Genomic DNA, 17,473 nt, shown 5'->3' with positions numbered 1-17,473 from the left:
CTCTAAGGGAGCTTAAGGTTTGAAAATTATCCACCATTTTAACCCCAATTCATGTGGTGGTACGTGGAGTATCCAACACATCAAATAAACGATGGAGGAAATGGTTGATTGTTGTTGTCCACAGCCAACAATTCAACACAACAAAGACCCAGTGGATCCATTGGAAATCTAGCTTTACCAGAGCTAAAGCCTAAATAAGGAATCAAGTCATAATTATGCTAGTATTTTTAGCTTAAAAAGGGAGAGTAAAATGGGTCAAAAGTCTCACAAGTCACAACCCCCCCCCCCCCCCCCCCCCCCACACCATATAACAACCATTATTTATTTTTCCCTGTTCTCTTTTTCTTTGTTGAAAGCACATTTAAATATGCTAACTTTAGAGGTAATTTGTACAAGCATCCTGTCCAGCAATAAATTAAAGGCCACAAAGCCACTGTCCAGAACCAGAAACATATCCTCTATCACTTATTAAGATTCAAAGGGTTTTTGTTCAGGTAGTTGTCCTAGTCTCCTAGATGTTAACAAATCAACAAAAAACCTCTCACACATACTGCAAAAGGCAAAAAATAAAATAAGAGACATCATAATATAAAGAGTCTAACAAAGCTGCTTTAAGAGCATCTGCATCAGTTTCTCTTAACAGATTTCCTAAAATACAGACAAAATGTCACTTTCCCCTATTTTACAGATTCCCTATCCAATCAACACTGCATCAGATTACCTATCATATTCTCTATTGCATTAAAATAATATTTATTTCTCTTTCCTTTATTTATTCTATTCATATAAACTACTTCTATTTAAAATAATAAATTAATTACATTTAAAACAATATATTAATTAAAATAATAAATTAATGTTATTAAAAATTAGAAAAAAATTGAGGAGAGAGAAAGAAGAGAGAGAAAAAGTGAGGAGAGAAAGAGGAGAGAGACAGAAAGGAGTGAGGAGAGAGAGAGGAGAGAGTGAGGAGAGAGAAAGAAGAGAGAGAGAAAAAGTGAGGAGAGAGAAAGGAGTCAAAATGTGAGGAGAGGAGAGAGAAAGAGATGAGAGAGAAAGAAGAGAGAGAAAGAAAGGAGTGAGGAGAGAGAGGAGGGAAAAAATGAGGAGAGAGGAGAGAGTAGAAAATAAAGTAGTAAAAAATATTATTTTATATTTAGGGAAGTGAATAGTGGTTCTCTAGAGGTAGGGAACTACTGTTCATATTCTGTAAAATAGGGAACCTCTAGGTAATCTGATGCAGAGCTCTATTTTGACAAAATCTCTAAATTTTACAGACAGACTCATGTTTAGGTAATCTGATGTGGATGCTCTAAGCTGATACCTCATAATAATCTGTCTGGGAGGTCCCATGTAAAATAGAATGATAAAATGCGAGGGCGGCCCTATTCACTTTGTAATAATGCTATTATGATGAAGCATGACAATGTGACTGATGGAAACTGACCTTTAAATTGGGACACTTTAAAGAAACAAAAGTTATTAAGGCATATGCAACTTGCTCCCACCAATCACTCACCTCTTGGGTCAGCTATTATGACTCCAAACCAAGTAAATCAACAAGAAGCTTAATTAACTCAATTGGCCTCGCTTTGGGAATTATGTAACTCAATCAACAAGTAATGGTGAATTTTTTGGAAGTTCATGGTAAGCCAGAGACTTGAGAGGCAACTAACCAGGTGTGAAGTGTACCAGTATCACTCCAATCAACCAACAGAGACTTGTGTATGAGTATTATATGCAACCTGTCTTTATGAAAAACAAAAACACTTGCAACTTCAGGTAGGAAATCCACTACGAAATATGTAAAGTAGATTTTTGTGAGCTTGAAACCACAAGTGAAGGTGGAGTCTAGCTCCCAACATGATCTTACCCACTAAAGGCAATTGAGATTCTATGCTATTTAGGTGGGGAGCCAGAAGACAAATATTTTATTAATAATTTAACGTATGTACTACTTCAATATTTTTCATTCTCACCATTTGTGGTTATCAACTTCTCCACCTCTAATAACAGCATGTTAAGTATATCATATACACCATCATATATGAAAACAGACTGTCTCTATATATAGAGAAAATGCATGACTCCAAGGAATGATTTGATCATAAAGAACAAGACAACAAGCAAGTCAGAGATCTGCTTACTGTAATAGATTCTTCATTATCCTCGCACAAAACTCAATAAGTATAACCGTTCGAAGTGCATTGTGCCGCAGCTGCTGTTGTTGTGCAGTGGTGTTGCTGTAGCTCTTGGAACTTCAAAGTCCAAATGCCCCAGTTTCAATAAGTCGTTGAGAATCCGATTCTTTCGACCACTGCTACGGTCGGAAAAGGAAATGAAGCATTTTTCTAGTCATCCATTCGCTTAAAAGAAGATATAGAAAATGACAATATATATTCACAAACATTAAGCTATAGATAATGTGATGGATAATCTGGTCATCATAGGTTTTGGGGCAAACAAGTATTCTGTTGCACTTATTAGAAAAGCTACAAGTATGGAAATGAATGACAGAAAGGTTGCAAAGAGTGCAATACTAAAAAATTTTCCTTCATGGGAAAACAATTGAGTAGTGGAAATTTTAAGGGAAACAAAGGTCGCTGGTTCAGTCATTCCAATTGAATACGAGGAAAGATCATTGCTTTAACAATTTGCAGGCACTCATGCTGACAATTGAAAAAGAGAGCTCAATTCTGAACAACCATGATGAGATCACGAAGACCTAATCATTTCACAAATGAAATAGAATATCATGTCAAATCTCTAGAAGTCATCATTCTACTTCATCTTGTTAGCTATTCAGAAAATATACACCTTTTTTGTTGATGGAAAAAATATTGTACCTTCAACTGTACATTGCAAGAGACTAAACCTGGGTTCTTTAGTCCATTGAAAACTCTACGAATCAAAAACATTACCACACTTTGCATAGGTATCAAACAATGCAGTACTCAAAATCAAATCCGAATCAAGACCACCTTTAAGAATTAACCCACCAACAGAATAAGCAGACACCATATCCCTCAAGCCTGCAACGCTAACGACAAAACCGACAACAGTGAAACTATTAGGTACCAATCCCAATAAACGCATTCGCGAAAATAACTCATAGACTTCCCACGCACCCCGTTAATCTCATATCCATGAACTGCAATGGACCATGGAACTACATCCTTCTGTGGCATTTTATCAAACAGTTTCTCAGTATCTTCAATCTCACCGAATTTGAAGCAATCACTCCAGAGTTTTGAGGACTTATATACCGGTCATTGACAGAACAATTATGATGAATTGGAACTTTTGCGCACCATAAAAGTAAGTCGGTTTCCATTGATCTTGCGAAAGATCATAGAAAATAAGGAATGATTTTGTTTTGTGTGTCTGCGATGCGGTTTGCATTAGCTCTGAGCCTCTGAGAGCTGAGTCTGATTGGTCTGGGCTGGTAAGTCCAAAACTGGGCTTTTATCAAATCCTGAAGCCTGAAGTAGTGCAGCCCACAGAAAGTATTATAGTTGATTGTGATGGGTTGGACTACTTCCTTTAATAATTTGGCCCATTCCTGATTAAGATTAGAAAACGACAGTTATTTTTTGCAGAGCCGCGACCTTCGATCCACGGCCGTTACGCGGCTACTCCTCCGTGTCCCACGTATCACTCATTTCACCGACACGCTCCTCCATTTTCTTACAGATTAAGATTACCCGAATCTTAAATAAGTCAAATTGCTAAAGTATAAGAACAAAGTTGTCTGTGAGAATCGTCATCGCTCAATCATGGCTTCTTCTAAATCCTCGGAAACCCGAAACTCTCTTTACCCAGAAGTCATTCTCTCAAACCCTGATGCCACTTCTCCTTTTAACAAAAATCCAACTTCTTCTTCTTCTTCTTCTTCATCGTCTTTGTATCCAACTATAGACATGAAAGACATCGCTGATAACCTCTTTCCCGAAGACGATACTGTTTGGCAGAACCAGAGCTCTCCACTACAACAACCACCATATGAGGAACTTTTGATTAAGATTCCAGGAGCGATTGTTCACCTCATAGAAAGAGACCGAAGTGTAGAGCTTGCTTGCGGCGAGCTTGAGATAGTCAGTATCAAACAAGGCGACACCACTGTTGCTGTTCTTGCTCGTGTTGGCGATGATATTCAGTGGCCACTTGCGAAGGACGAAGCCGCAGTTAAGCTCGATGAGTCGCACTACTTCTTCACTCTCCATGTACCCGGAAATGGGTCGATGGAAGATGATCAAGACACGATTGAAATCGAAAAGGAGGATGAGATGTTGAATTATGGGGTAACGTTTGCCTCGAAAGGACAAGAGGGGTTATTGAAAGAATTTGATAAGGTATTGGAAAATTGCAGTGCTTTCACGGTGCAAGAAGTGCGAGAGATGGGGAACTGGGAGGTGTTGGATGGGACTTCCGCAAAGGAGGTGTACCCGGAGGAGTTAAACGAGGAGGAGAAGAAAGAGATGATGGAGAGGCAATCATCCGCTTATTGGACTACTTTGGCTCCCAATGTGGAGGATTATGGTGGCAGTGTTGCGAGGATGATCGCAGCAGGGTCGGGACAGTTGATTAAAGGGATATTGTGGTGTGGTGATGTGACTGTGGATAGATTGAAGTGGGGGAATGAATTCTGGAGCACGCGGATGGGAAAGGGAGAGAAATCTAAGATTAGCCCAGGTGCAATGAGGAGAGTAAGAAGGTATGGTATTTTATTTTGATTACAAGTTGTTTGAATCTTGTTTTAAGCTGCTTAATTGTGTCATAATCACTGTCTTTCTGATAGAAACTCTGCCTGTTATTGGGTTGTTCATACCTTTCTTGTTTTTGAGCTTTTGGTATATATTTTGGTGCTATTTAGGATGTTTGATGTGATGTATTTCTATACGGTGAGAGTAGTCGTAATAGGATCAGTAGGTTAGTGTGATCTCTAATTGACCTCAGACTGTTCAAAAGACTGTTGAATGCTATCTTGTTACTTTCAATTTAGAGTTTGGAGAGCTGAGAGTTGTATTCTTAATGATGGATTCAATAAAATAATTTAATTATCAATTCCTTTTTTTTTTGGTAAGTAAGTAACCATATTTCCTAACTTTGCTTAGCTATATTTGCAATTTGGTGAGATAAAAATTTTTAGGAAATTTTGCCTCCAAAGTGGAACAAAGGGCTGTTTGCCTTTGGTATATTTTCAATCTATCAACTTTTTTTTCTTTTTCCAATTATTTAAATTTTAAGGTTAATTCTTGGTACAGCAAATACTATATTTCTTGACGTCTAGGTTTCCGTACATTATAGAGTAGTATTGTCATGCCATTTTATTTTTACTCGCGATCTTTGCAGGGTTAAGAGGTTGACGAAAATGTCGGAGAGAGTTGCGGTGGGAATCCTTTCTGGCGTTGTGAAAGTCACAGGATTCTTTACCAGTCCAATTGTGAATTCCGAAGTGGGCAAGAAATTTTTTAGCCTTCTGCCTGGAGAAATTATCCTTGCTTCGTTGGATGGATTTAGTAAGTTTCTCATCTGAAATTTTGCTCTGCATATATGTGCTTTTAATGCTTCCAAGTTTATAATGGGTACTGCCCAGGAGTCTCATTTCGGTCTGTTGGCTTTTAAATGAACTCCATCGATATTAATGTCAAAGAGATGGTAGTGTTCCCAGTTCAGTTACAAATTCAAATATCATTTATCAACTTAAAATTTGTTACTTAGACCCTTTTCAGCTTGAACTAGCCTAGGCATTAGAACATGTATGCAAAAAGCTTAGAGCTTTTCTTCTGAAGCGGAAAAACAGTGTTTGAATAGCTCCACCATGTTCTTCCTTTTCCGTGGATCCCATGCATAAAAAAAAGTAAACAACTCTCGTGCACAAGGCTCCCATAGTGGACGGGGTTGGGGATAGATGGGATGTACGCAAACCATGTCTCCACATAATATGTGGGGAAGTTGTTTCTTAGAATTGAACATGTGACCTCCAGTTTGCATCCCTGCAACTCTATCACTAGGCCATATGTTCGCCTGTAAAGGTAAACAACACCCGTGCACAAGGTTTCCTCAGTGGGCGGGGTCGGAGACATGCAATATGTTACCATATCTTACCCCCACATAATATGTAGGAAAAGGCTGTTTCCAGTAATTGAAGTTGTGATCATGTTGCAAACCACTAGATTCTATGCATTGTGTATTTATTTTTGCATTTTATTATGACTAAAAATCGGATCAAGAGTTGCTACATGACTACCCTAATTTTGGCTTCCCTCATTTGTTAGCTTCAGTTGCAATGCATATATATTTATTGTTTGTACTCCTACTATGGTACTTCAAGGGAATTAAATTCAAAATCAATGATGTAACTTGATAAACCTTTTGAGAGTGAAGTGTATCGTTAGCAATTGATTTTTAATTATCGAGTATAATTAGAGTATAGAAAAGAACCTGGAAGTTTGGGATTCAAACCTGGTTCTCCAAATTTTTCTGTTTTGCAATAAAGAAATGTGCATTCATGATACAACATATGAAAAAAAAAAGGGTAACCTGTTTTCAGTATATTATATTTTGCTACAGTCTTATAATGTTTCTTACAAGTCTTCTTTCTCTGCAAAAATGCAGATAAGGTATGTGATGCTGTTGAAGTTGCTGGAAGGAATGTGATGTCAACCACATCAGTTGTAACAACTGGACTTGTTTCACAGAGGTATAACTCAATACTCCTGGAAAACTCGATACTCATTGTCCGACTTTCTAGTATTCCAATTTCCAAATATGGCCAAATTCCTCATTCTAGAATAGGAATGTTGGCGTTGATGCCTGTGCTGATAATGCAATTGTATTGTAATGAAATCTACTTTGTGGTGGATAATTGAATTAGCTGCTGGGAAATTGGCAACTATTGACTGTACAAAGAACTTGCATGTGTTCTATATCTGCTTAAGTTTTGAGGGCAAATTGAACCCTGAATATGGATTGGGAGTTTGGGTAGAAACAGAGGAGTTGTCATGTTTGCTTTCTTTGTCCTTCAGCGATGCTCACCTTTTGGGCAGATTTACACCAAATATTTTACTATAACGTGCATCCTTGAGGAGACTAAATAGTTTGATTGTACTTTTGTACAGGTATGGAGAGCAAGCTGAACGGGTGACAAATGACGGGCTTGATGCTGCAGGGCATGCCATTGGGACTGCTTGGGCTGTGTTCAAGATAAGAAAGGCTCTTAATCCCAAGAGCGTGTTCAAACCTACAACTCTTGCAAAAGCAGTTGCAAAGGCAAATTCTGCTGAACTGAAGGCCAAGAACAAATAGAAGTATCTGAAATTGTTGGGTTTTGTGTGTATTGTTTATTAATAGCGTATCTCACTACTATGTTGGTTCATGGTTGACCTTTGAGTTGATAAAGGACAAGTTTTTTGTTGTAAAATTGTCATAGAATGCAAACTGGAGATTGTATTACACTTCATGGCCGATTAAGTAAAAATGCTTTGTGCCCTCGTTGTTTTTGTTTCTTATGAATTTACCAATTGTTGTCCTGATTAATTTTGCTGAAACCCTGGCTTTTTGGGTAATGGTGATTAGGTTTTGACATGCACATAATTTTAAGAGAGATTTTATTCCTTACTGGAACTGTAAATTCTAGTGTTGGTTGTTCTTACAGCCACAACATGAAATCTTCTAACCATTTCTCTGTATAGTTATCCATTCAACTGGTCTCCCTCAGTAACTAGTCTTGAATGGCTTGTATGTCTTGAGATCCAAAACTACTCCAGCAACAGAGCCAATTGCAGCAGCGATGGTTACAAAAAGGCAGGTAACACTGAGTATCTGAAGTCCAAGCCATCTGGTTGTCCGTGGACCAATCTTCTGCTGAGCGATGTACATCTCAGTTGGAAAGTAAACTGTCAAAGGCCAGAACCCCATAGCCCCTAGTATCCCAACTACATCATTGAAGAAGGGCATAAGCATGGCTATTATAGTTGTCAATATCACAAACAAGGTCCTCCATACAACCCTGAAAAAGTTGAGCTGATATACACCAGAGAAGGGGATGGGGATCTCATATTCTGCTGTTACAAAGTCACTCTTTGGCCACTTCCGCGCACTCCATTTTTCTACGAATGCATACAATGGTTGGCAGAATACCTGCAGGAATCTATGTCAGGTATGCACCGAACCAAGATCTACAGAAGTTGTACAAATTTTGATTGATTAGTATACCTGGTATGCGCCTACGAGATGAACAACAATTGCAACATTTGCAATGTCTAGCAACCAGTAAGGATTGTAGAATCCAAAGCCGGTTAACAGATTTCCAGGAGCCGTATCACCAAAGGCAGCATAGCCAAAGCATCCACAGAGCATATAGAAGATCGTGGTTACGACGATGCTAAAGAAAGTTGCTTTTTTCATGGTTTTGTGCTCTGCAGGTGGAGACCTTATTGTATCCTGCATATTCAAAGGCAAAGACATGACTTGCACACCAGGACTGTCATAATTGTCATAAGAGAAGATTTGTATATTACTTGAATCTCAATGAGGACGAGGGAGAAAGAGTATGCGAAAGCAATAGCTCCAAGAGCTTGTAAGCTCCTCCATAGCTTCTGCATAGCTGTAACTGTGCCAGCATGTGTTGTTGTTCCTATGCCGATGCCTGTCAAGCTTCCTTTGAAGCTCTTATTTTCTGCAAAGCACAAATGAAGCAATTTCTTCACATAACATAATTTTATATGGATGTTTTAACTAATGATCATCAATCTTATCTTTACCTGCAACCTTTCCAATGCCAAGACCAAGACCGACTGAGGAGTACGTGAATGACATAATAGCAGCTACAATAGAGAGCCACCATACTTGATCAAAGTCCGGGATTTGAGAAAATAACACCTCTATGATTCCAAATGTTATCATATACCCATTACTGGACATGTGACAAGGGTCCTTCCCACTACTCTTGTGGAAACAATTTGATCTTTTTATTGCCCTAGAACAACCAGAACACAAGAAATTAAAACAACCTCATGAAATATTGGCACAAAATTAAACTACTAAACTAGGAAGACTCACATCATACTGACTGAGGCTGCTATAGTGTACCCAATTGCAACACCAAAGAGATTCAAGTATTGAATCAGACCACAAACCATGACACTCTTTCCTCCTGCAGCGACCCGACGAATTAGTATCACATAATTAACATCATTAACATTAGCCTTGCCAATTTGTTATTACTTTAGTTTCTTAATTACCTAAGTTGGCCTTGACAGCATCCATGTAGGTATAATTTCTCTGACCAGTGAGAGGGTCACCAGTTCTATAGCACTGTGAGAGGAGGTTAGAAGTGTAGAGATTAACAACTGCAAATAGAAACATAACAATTGGTCCTGCCACCCATCCAAGCTGCCCTATTGCCCATGCCAATGATAGGACTCCTGACCCTATCACTGCTGTGATTATATGGGATGAAGCTGTCCAAAATGTTCCTGCAAAGCATGTCATATTTAGCTAGTACCCCAAAAACATCAAAACCTTCTCAAGTGCATTTTTTCAAATAGTTGACAAACATACCTGTTCTCTTCAAGCGGCCATCATCATCAAAACACTTGGAATAGTTTGATTGCGGATTTATGGCTTCACTTTCAGTCTGCGCTTTAGGCTGCACTTCTACTTGCAAGTAGTGCCTGATGTCATGCCTCTCTTCTACCTGAAACATTCATGGATATGAATATCAGAAGCTACACACACACACACACATATAAAGAAACAGAGCTTATAATCTTACTACTCCATGGTGGATTCTGCTAGGGAGAGTTCTACTCCTTGGCAACATAGCAGTAATTTTGTTGAAATCAAATTGATTGTTTGGTAAATTAAGAGAGAATTACAGAGACAGAGAGAGCTAATAATCTAAGAAGGTGAAGGTGGTGATGGATATACCACAAAAATTGGAGACAAGGTTTTTATAGGAAAAGGCTGTTCGTGCAACACGTTCGTGAAAAATCATGTAACACGGTTCATATATTAGTGCATGTCTTCACTTCAATGTTCAAAATCTTCTGATCAACTTTCAAGTGGCAATCATGGCCAATATATGTGGAGAGACATTTTCTTCTTCTTTTTTTTTTTTTTGAAGAAAATTTTCATTAAGAACAAACGAATTACAAGATTGCGATCCCTTGCTAAGAAGGACTCAACTTCAATCGGATACCCACTTCGCCAAATGGTTTTTCTACTACCACTCTTAGTCAGACGGGTTAGAGAGTGAGCATCATAATTACCCGAGCGAGGGACATGATATACACACTGAAAACTTGAAAGTTAATATATAATTATATGAATATTGATAAATAATTGTCTTTCAACTTGGAACAAGATTAGAGTATTCAAGAAAAAGGTGACAATACAAAAGAAAGCTGTTTAATTATGGAATCAATGATTGCTTTATGTTCCCTTATGAGGAAGCCAAGCATGCAAAGTTGTATACATCAACTTCTAGACAAAAAAAAAAAAAAAGAAAGAAAAAAACCAGTACTACTGTCAAGTAATTCATCGTTTGAAATATACTCTTCTTGTCTGAATTTCTTATCTTAATCTAATTTAATTAACTTTTTCTTTAATTAATACAGTCATATGAAATTAAGGGCTTTAATTTCAGAGAAAATAACTGCAATAAACTATAGAATCAGATAAAATCCCAACTTAATTGTGGCAGAAAGTAGGTTAAGCATCCAAATTAAGAAGAGATATTTATATTTGATGTCTATATCTATCTTTTATAGTGGACGGTGGTTCTGTGATCAGTTTTGTTTATTCGTCTAAAGTGGCTTTATATGCCACCATCTTCACTATACAAATGGCAGATGATATGCATTAAAAAATATCCCAATCTAGTTATTAAGGAGAGGTGGCTCGATTAGCAATCAACTAAGTTACACACATATGAGTTCAAGGTTGGATAATCCAATGAGATACAAATTTCTCAATAGTATTCCCAATGTAATTCTTAATTGCTGTTTATGACCTTTTAAGGACATATCTTGGAAGCAAAAAACATGGGCAATTTGGTAATTAATCTTAGCTTAGATGGATACCATAATTGCATAACAAAAATATCTTGTCAAATAGTGGAGTAATCTTTGATTGTGTAAACGACTAGACACCACAAATTGTTCATTTTAGAGGTCTATTTGTTTTCATGGGTTAGTTCTAATCATATTGCCCTAAACACTGCTTGCTGACTCTCTCATCACCATCAACAGTCTCCCAATTACCATTCCTATGTTTTTCCCTAATCTCCTACCTTCTTGAGGTTACATGCCATGGATAGATATATATTCTAGTATTAGTTAGAAGTTTGATTCTTCATGCATGTACATCTCTGGAAACTTAGATCGTATTATTTTTTTTCTAAATATGTTACAGGATATCAGCCTGACGAATCCATATATTGAATCATCCGACTAAAAGGTTATATATTGACGATCATATAAATCCATTATTTGTGGTTGTTGCTATTAGAACACAAATGTTGAACAAGGTCAAGGAGCGAGTTCTATCATCACACACACTAAGATTGTTCAAAAAAAATTGTCAAAACCGAAATCGATCGTAACTGAATCGATTGGTCGATTTTTATAAAAAAAAAGTTACATATTTCTCCATATAAAATCGAATTGAATCAAAAAAACCGACCGTTTGGTCGATAATATTTATATTTAAAAAACTGGGAAAAAAAAAATCAACCGCTAACACACGCGAGCTTTAATGGTATAGTTGAGATGGTATTTAGAGAGAACACATGAAGAAAATGGATAGTAGATGAGATATAGAGAGTTCATGAGAAGAATAATTGATTTTAGGAAATGAAAGAAGAACAAAAACCCATCAAATATTATGTTGGATGTCGCTTTCTCTGTCACTTCAATCTTTGCAATTTCAGTTTGTGGGGTGGGCTTGGGCATGGGCTGACCATCAAGCACACCCACTCATATGGGAGGAGGACCCACCACTATTGTATTTTACTATTTTGTTGGCCACTGCATGAAGTTGATGGGCCCTAATTGGGCTTCGACCATTACATGCAACTAGTGGATCTGGGCCCAACAATTTCAAACTCAAATTGCGTTTTGTGTTTCACTTTGAAAACAAAAGAGATCAACTAATCCTAATTCTCTTCTTACGAAAATCTCATTGAACTATATCCAGCCTCTTTTGAGCTCTGATAGAAACAGCAAAATTCTTGAGATAATTTCTTTTATACCTGCGGGCATGGCATCTGTAATGCATTATATATATTACAAAAAAGTGAAAGAGAATGACTTTATGGATGATCTGCATGTCACGTTATGTTAATCATTTTAGGAGAAAAGTGATCTCCAATGCATTTGGGAGTTAATTAAAAGAATTTCTTAGCCCCCTAATTGAAGGGCAATCAACCATACCGGAAGAAATCAAGTGGTTAATGATTTGAAAGCCCTCCTATCCGTGCAACCAATGAAGACAAGACCTTGATTAATCTAGATATACACCCATATCAAACTTGGGTTACTATTGTTTTTCCTTCCTAATATTATAATATTATTCCACTAATCGTCAGCCAAATGCAATCATTTCGTCCCACAAAGACTTTTTTTTTATTATTTTCTTTGTCAACAGTTTAATGGCAAAATATTCCACAGTGAAGTTTAAATTTAATTATAATATTCGGAATTAATCAAGTCGTAATATTACATAAAGCCAACCTTCAAATTTCCAGATACTACAGATTCATTAAAATCCACTGATATTGAAACTATCTCGAGATTCAGCTAGAAAACTTAAAGAAAAGTTTGCTAGTAAAGTTCGATTAATATACCATATAAGAAGGTGTATAAATAGATGATCCAAATATTTGGATTTTGTATTACTCAAAAGCTTAGGTTAAGAAAACCCTAGTAAGAATAAAGATGGATTAGATTATGCATTAGTGGAAGATGTATGGGGAAAAAGAAATAACATATATAATAACGGACGATTAGAAGACTTGACTAGGTAATTGATGGACCATTGTGCACTCACGAGTACAAATATCCTATAGAAAAAAAAATAATTTATGTGATATGATGTGTGTCACTCAAATTGAGCTATACCTTAACCCCCCTTGCTTTAACCAAATCTTTGGTTTTTTAAGGTAAACCACCAATTAACGATAGGTGGGTTAGATTATTAGGAATGCCATCGCCCCTTCTTTTGACGTACGTGCACAATAAACTTGTCTCTATACAAATATCAACAAGATAATCTCGTGCTTTTGATTCCCCTTAATTTTATTTTCTTATATATATATATATATATATATATTCATTCATTCTAGTCATTTTGACCCGTCTTGGTGAGGAGAAAGAAAAAAGTAATTATTGAAGTAAATAAAAAAAATAATTACCCAAATTGATGACAAGAGAAGAGAGTAAAATGTATCATGATGCCAGAAGAAGGTGTTGGGCAGGTAGGGAGAGTTTAGTGAATTGTAGGATGGATGGATCGGATCATGGATGGATAGTATGGGCACATAGGGTTTTTTCATTTCAATAATGTTTGTAGGGAAAGAGACACAAAGTTGACTGAGACTTTGGGGATCCATCACTATCAAACCAGCGACTACCACCTAACCAATATATATATGTACATACATGTGAAGCAAACTTCCATTGCATCTTTAACCACATAATATCATATCCTCCCCACCCCCCTTATCCATCTAGAGTCTCCATTCATTTAATGCTTGTCTCACTCTCTCCTGTAAGGCTGTAATCATTGATCATCACTACTACATCTACACACACTCTCTCCTGTAAGGCTGTAATTATTGATCGTCACTACTACATCGACACACACACACACACACACACACACATATAGATATATATATATATACCAAACTCTTTACCCAGCCAATTTTGTCTACTCTTCGGGTTATGTGGGCACCATGTCTTTAATTATATGTCGTTTTAAGTTCCTCTCTAAGAGATTAATCATAAACCATTCAGAGATGGGTGAATTTTTTTTTTCCAATTGGAAAATTCAAGTTTGATTATTTATATTAACACTTAAGAATTTATCAATATATGGTAAAAAAATAGAACGACCTAAATAGTAAATACTGGATAATTTTTGAGTTAGAATACCGATACATTAATTTAGAACCTATTTGAGTATAATTAAATTTATTGAAAATATCTTAAAGAGAGAACATTTTTAGAACCTATTTATGAAAATTATTTTTTTTGAAAGAAAAGGAAATAAAAAAAAATTGAAGGGATAAGAAGAGTAAAGACGGAGAGATAAGAGGAGGACGGAGGTGATGGTGACGGCGAGGGACCCACAAGCTTGTAGGAGAGGCTGAGAAGGGATTACACTGAGTGGGGCCCCACGCCGCAACGAGCACATGAAGGCTACGTAGGACGGCTGTCAACTACCACCCAAAAGCGGAGGAGTTGGTAGGGAGTGTTGGACACGGACTCGGTCAGTCATGTTCTTAAATGCCCTATTGCCCATGCCAAAGATTCCAGTCACGAAAGTGGACGTGAGAAAACAGACTTTCGATCCTTCGCAGTTGGCAAGACGAGAGAATAGAGGAGCTTTGACAGAGTAAAATGGTGGGGGCTTAAAAAGATGGTTTTTTGTTATGCCATATCTTCATGTTGACTGCTCGAATTATAGAAAATATGTTCAAATGTAAATATGGGAATAATTTTCATTTTTTGGGTTCTCACATTGGAAAGTTTGGATATTCAGTAATCAAAAATTACATTAACCCAGAAAGAATTACTTTGTGGGATTTAGGGTATAATAAAGCACCATTACATATCCCACAATTGGATTGGGATTAAGTTATTTTAAAAGAGGAAAGAGTCACCATAAGAATAACATGCATGTGTGATGTTTTTGGTGGGACTTAAAAGTATTACCAATTAAGGTTGGAGAGAGAGATGTGATGTGAGCAACAAAATAACTAATATAATATTATTTTTAAAAACCCATTATTTTATCTAAACATTTTTAAGAGTAAGATAGTCAAAAATGAAAGTCAATAAAAAAAATATCATGGAAGCTTCTATTGTCTACCTAACACCTTTGAAAAAGAGAGGAAAAAATAAAATAAAGGCTGAATGGTTGAAAAGTGACCCCTCTCTCTCTTCTTATTTTGTTTTTTTAGGGTTTTTTGTTTAAAGGGTATTGTTTCCAAGTGTCCTTTCTCATCATCTTTGGTTCAAGTTTGTTCATTTCTTTCTTATTTTGTGGTTTCTTTTCAACTAATATCTTCTACTTTATGCATAATTTATGTTGAAAATATTATATTTTTAAATCTCAAGTTGTTGTGTCATCATCATCCGGCCATGACTCAAGTTTTTCGGTTACTACCAACTAGTTTAGCATTAATAATTATATATGATTATGGATCACTTTGATAAAGTTTTTTCAATGTAGTAGATATGACAGTAGAAATTATGATAACAAAAATGCTGGAAAATTTTAGTGGCAGATATAATGCTTGAATATTGTGTAACGTTTGGTGGAATTTTTGTCGATAACATTTTTTCTGTGTAGCATATTGTGATAAATTACGTGTAGGGCTATTATCTATATTAGTTGTAATAAACAAATATAGTTGTATTCAAACATACAAATTAATTTATAAAATTAATATAATGAATTAAAATAAATTAAAGATACTAATAAATTATAAATTAATTAATTTTTTAATAATAGTTAATTTATTTATTAAATGAGAAGTATTTTAATAAAACTGTTCCTCAATATGAGGGATAAAATTGGAATAACGACCCATTAATGAGGACAAAAAAGAAAATGAAAGTCAAATGTTACAAAATGCTTGTTAGGAGTAGTATTGACAAAGTAGTGTACAATGCTCCAGGAAAAGCTCTTGGATTATATGCCCATAAATTGTTGTTTGGCAAACAATCAACATTTATACTACAAAATAGTATAAATGCTGGTTAAAAATATGTACCAAGCTGGCCCTATAATAGTCATAATCTTAATTATATAAACTAGTGTTGAACTTAATTTACATAATTTTGATTTAATGGGGGTGTTTCAGCATTTGCACATTTGAACTCTAAGTTGGTCAAGTCTTGTATTGTGGGCACATTTAATGGTGGTGTAAAAGTCCTCATTTTGTGATTTGGGTTTGATTGCCTTAACACACACTTAACAAATAGAAGAAGAGACTGTGGTGATGACTTAATAATCACATTTAAAATTAATTAATGGTCCAAAATTCCAAATCTTGATTTGTTTTAATTTAAAATATGTTAGATAAGGACATAAATTATAAAGGCTCTCTTTTCATTTGGCTTGATATCATCAACTTTTTCCTACCTACTATTCTTTCTAGAAACAATCAATAACTAATCCCTTCTTTTTTTTAAAAAAGGTGGATTGCATTTGGTCACACATCAAGTCAACAACTTTGGGACACCCTTTCATTTTTTATTGGTTTAAATAGATTATTTGTCACCAAACTGTCTAAAAAAAGCATTTATTGCTTTTTTTTTAAAATAATAACCTCACATTGAGCTTCTCTTTAATTTAAATTGTCTACACAAATTTTTAATAAATTTCATCCCTTCTATAAGTTCACAATTAAATTTTAATTTTTTTTCTTCAAACGAGCTTAATTTTAAAATTTTAAAAGTAAATTTTAAAATACTTTTGAATAATAATTATCTGGTACGTGTAGGAGGCAAGAGTTCACATAAAAAATGTCACACATTCTTATTAATTAACATAAAAATTAATACAGGGTTCCCATTTTGTGCTTAATATTTAGTGAGGGTTGGTTCATATAATGGGCTTGACCAATCAATGAGAGGTTGGTAGGGAGATAGAGTCACTACTTAAAGAGGAGAGTTGTTAGTTCCTTCACACCTTTCACATAAATAAAGTTCATGTCTTTGTGCTTTTATTAAGGGTGGAAGAGATAGGTTACCCACCACCTCTTCTTCTCCTCATCCTCTCACTGCTTATCCATTATCACCCTGAAATGAAATATCAACCCCACCAAAAGAATCCAAAAAAATTATTTCCTTCTTAAATAATATGGGGGAAAAAAAAGTGACCAGGAAATCCTCAATGTCACATGATTTGACATGAAATATGCTTTTGGTGGATCTTTTTGAGGAAAGTTTGGGTCTTTTTTTTCTATGTTAATTTTGGAGAATATTGAAAAGTCTATCATTTGTGGAGTAGAAGAAGGATAGAAAAGCTATTGTAGCTTTATTATTAATTAATCAGAGATCTTGCCATATTAATTATGCTTTTGACAAAAACCAAAAACAGATTCTCACATGAATGAGCAAGTTAAGATAAATATTCAAGGGAAAACAAATTAAAGAAAAGAGAACTGATTATATTCCAAGCAATTAACCCAAAAACATTCATAAACAATTCATGATTGCTTCATTACACAAATATA

The 17,473-nt window shown here is 35.7% G+C and overlaps 2 protein-coding genes across 2 annotated transcripts; one reads left to right on the top strand and one right to left on the bottom strand.

Moving 5' to 3' along the window:
* Positions 1-3,632: 3,632 nt before the first annotated feature.
* LOC120001279 (protein EARLY-RESPONSIVE TO DEHYDRATION 7, chloroplastic-like) lies at positions 3,633-7,502 on the top strand. The gene is made up of 4 exons (XM_038849528.1): positions 3,633-4,714; positions 5,353-5,519; positions 6,619-6,703; positions 7,122-7,502. The coding sequence occupies exons 1-4, from the start codon at positions 3,777-3,779 to the stop codon at positions 7,306-7,308; spliced, it is 1,377 nt and encodes a 458-aa protein (XP_038705456.1). The 5' UTR covers positions 3,633-3,776; the 3' UTR covers positions 7,309-7,502.
* Positions 7,204-10,102, bottom strand: LOC120001278 (amino acid permease 4-like). Its single transcript, XM_038849527.1, has 8 exons — positions 9,779-10,102; positions 9,565-9,700; positions 9,246-9,479; positions 9,064-9,157; positions 8,766-8,980; positions 8,523-8,680; positions 8,218-8,445; positions 7,204-8,142 (listed from the first exon to the last, which is right to left on the bottom strand). The coding sequence occupies exons 1-8, from the start codon at positions 9,824-9,826 to the stop codon at positions 7,717-7,719; spliced, it is 1,539 nt and encodes a 512-aa protein (XP_038705455.1). The 5' UTR covers positions 9,827-10,102; the 3' UTR covers positions 7,204-7,716.
* Positions 10,103-17,473: the final 7,371 nt, after the last annotated feature.

Source organism: Tripterygium wilfordii, chromosome 7 (genome assembly GCF_013401445.1).
Source record: "Tripterygium wilfordii isolate XIE 37 chromosome 7, ASM1340144v1, whole genome shotgun sequence".
Lineage (NCBI taxonomy): Eukaryota > Viridiplantae > Streptophyta > Magnoliopsida > Celastrales > Celastraceae > Tripterygium > Tripterygium wilfordii.
Note: the sequence above shows the minus strand (reverse complement) of the source record. Positions and strands in the feature narration are given on the sequence as shown.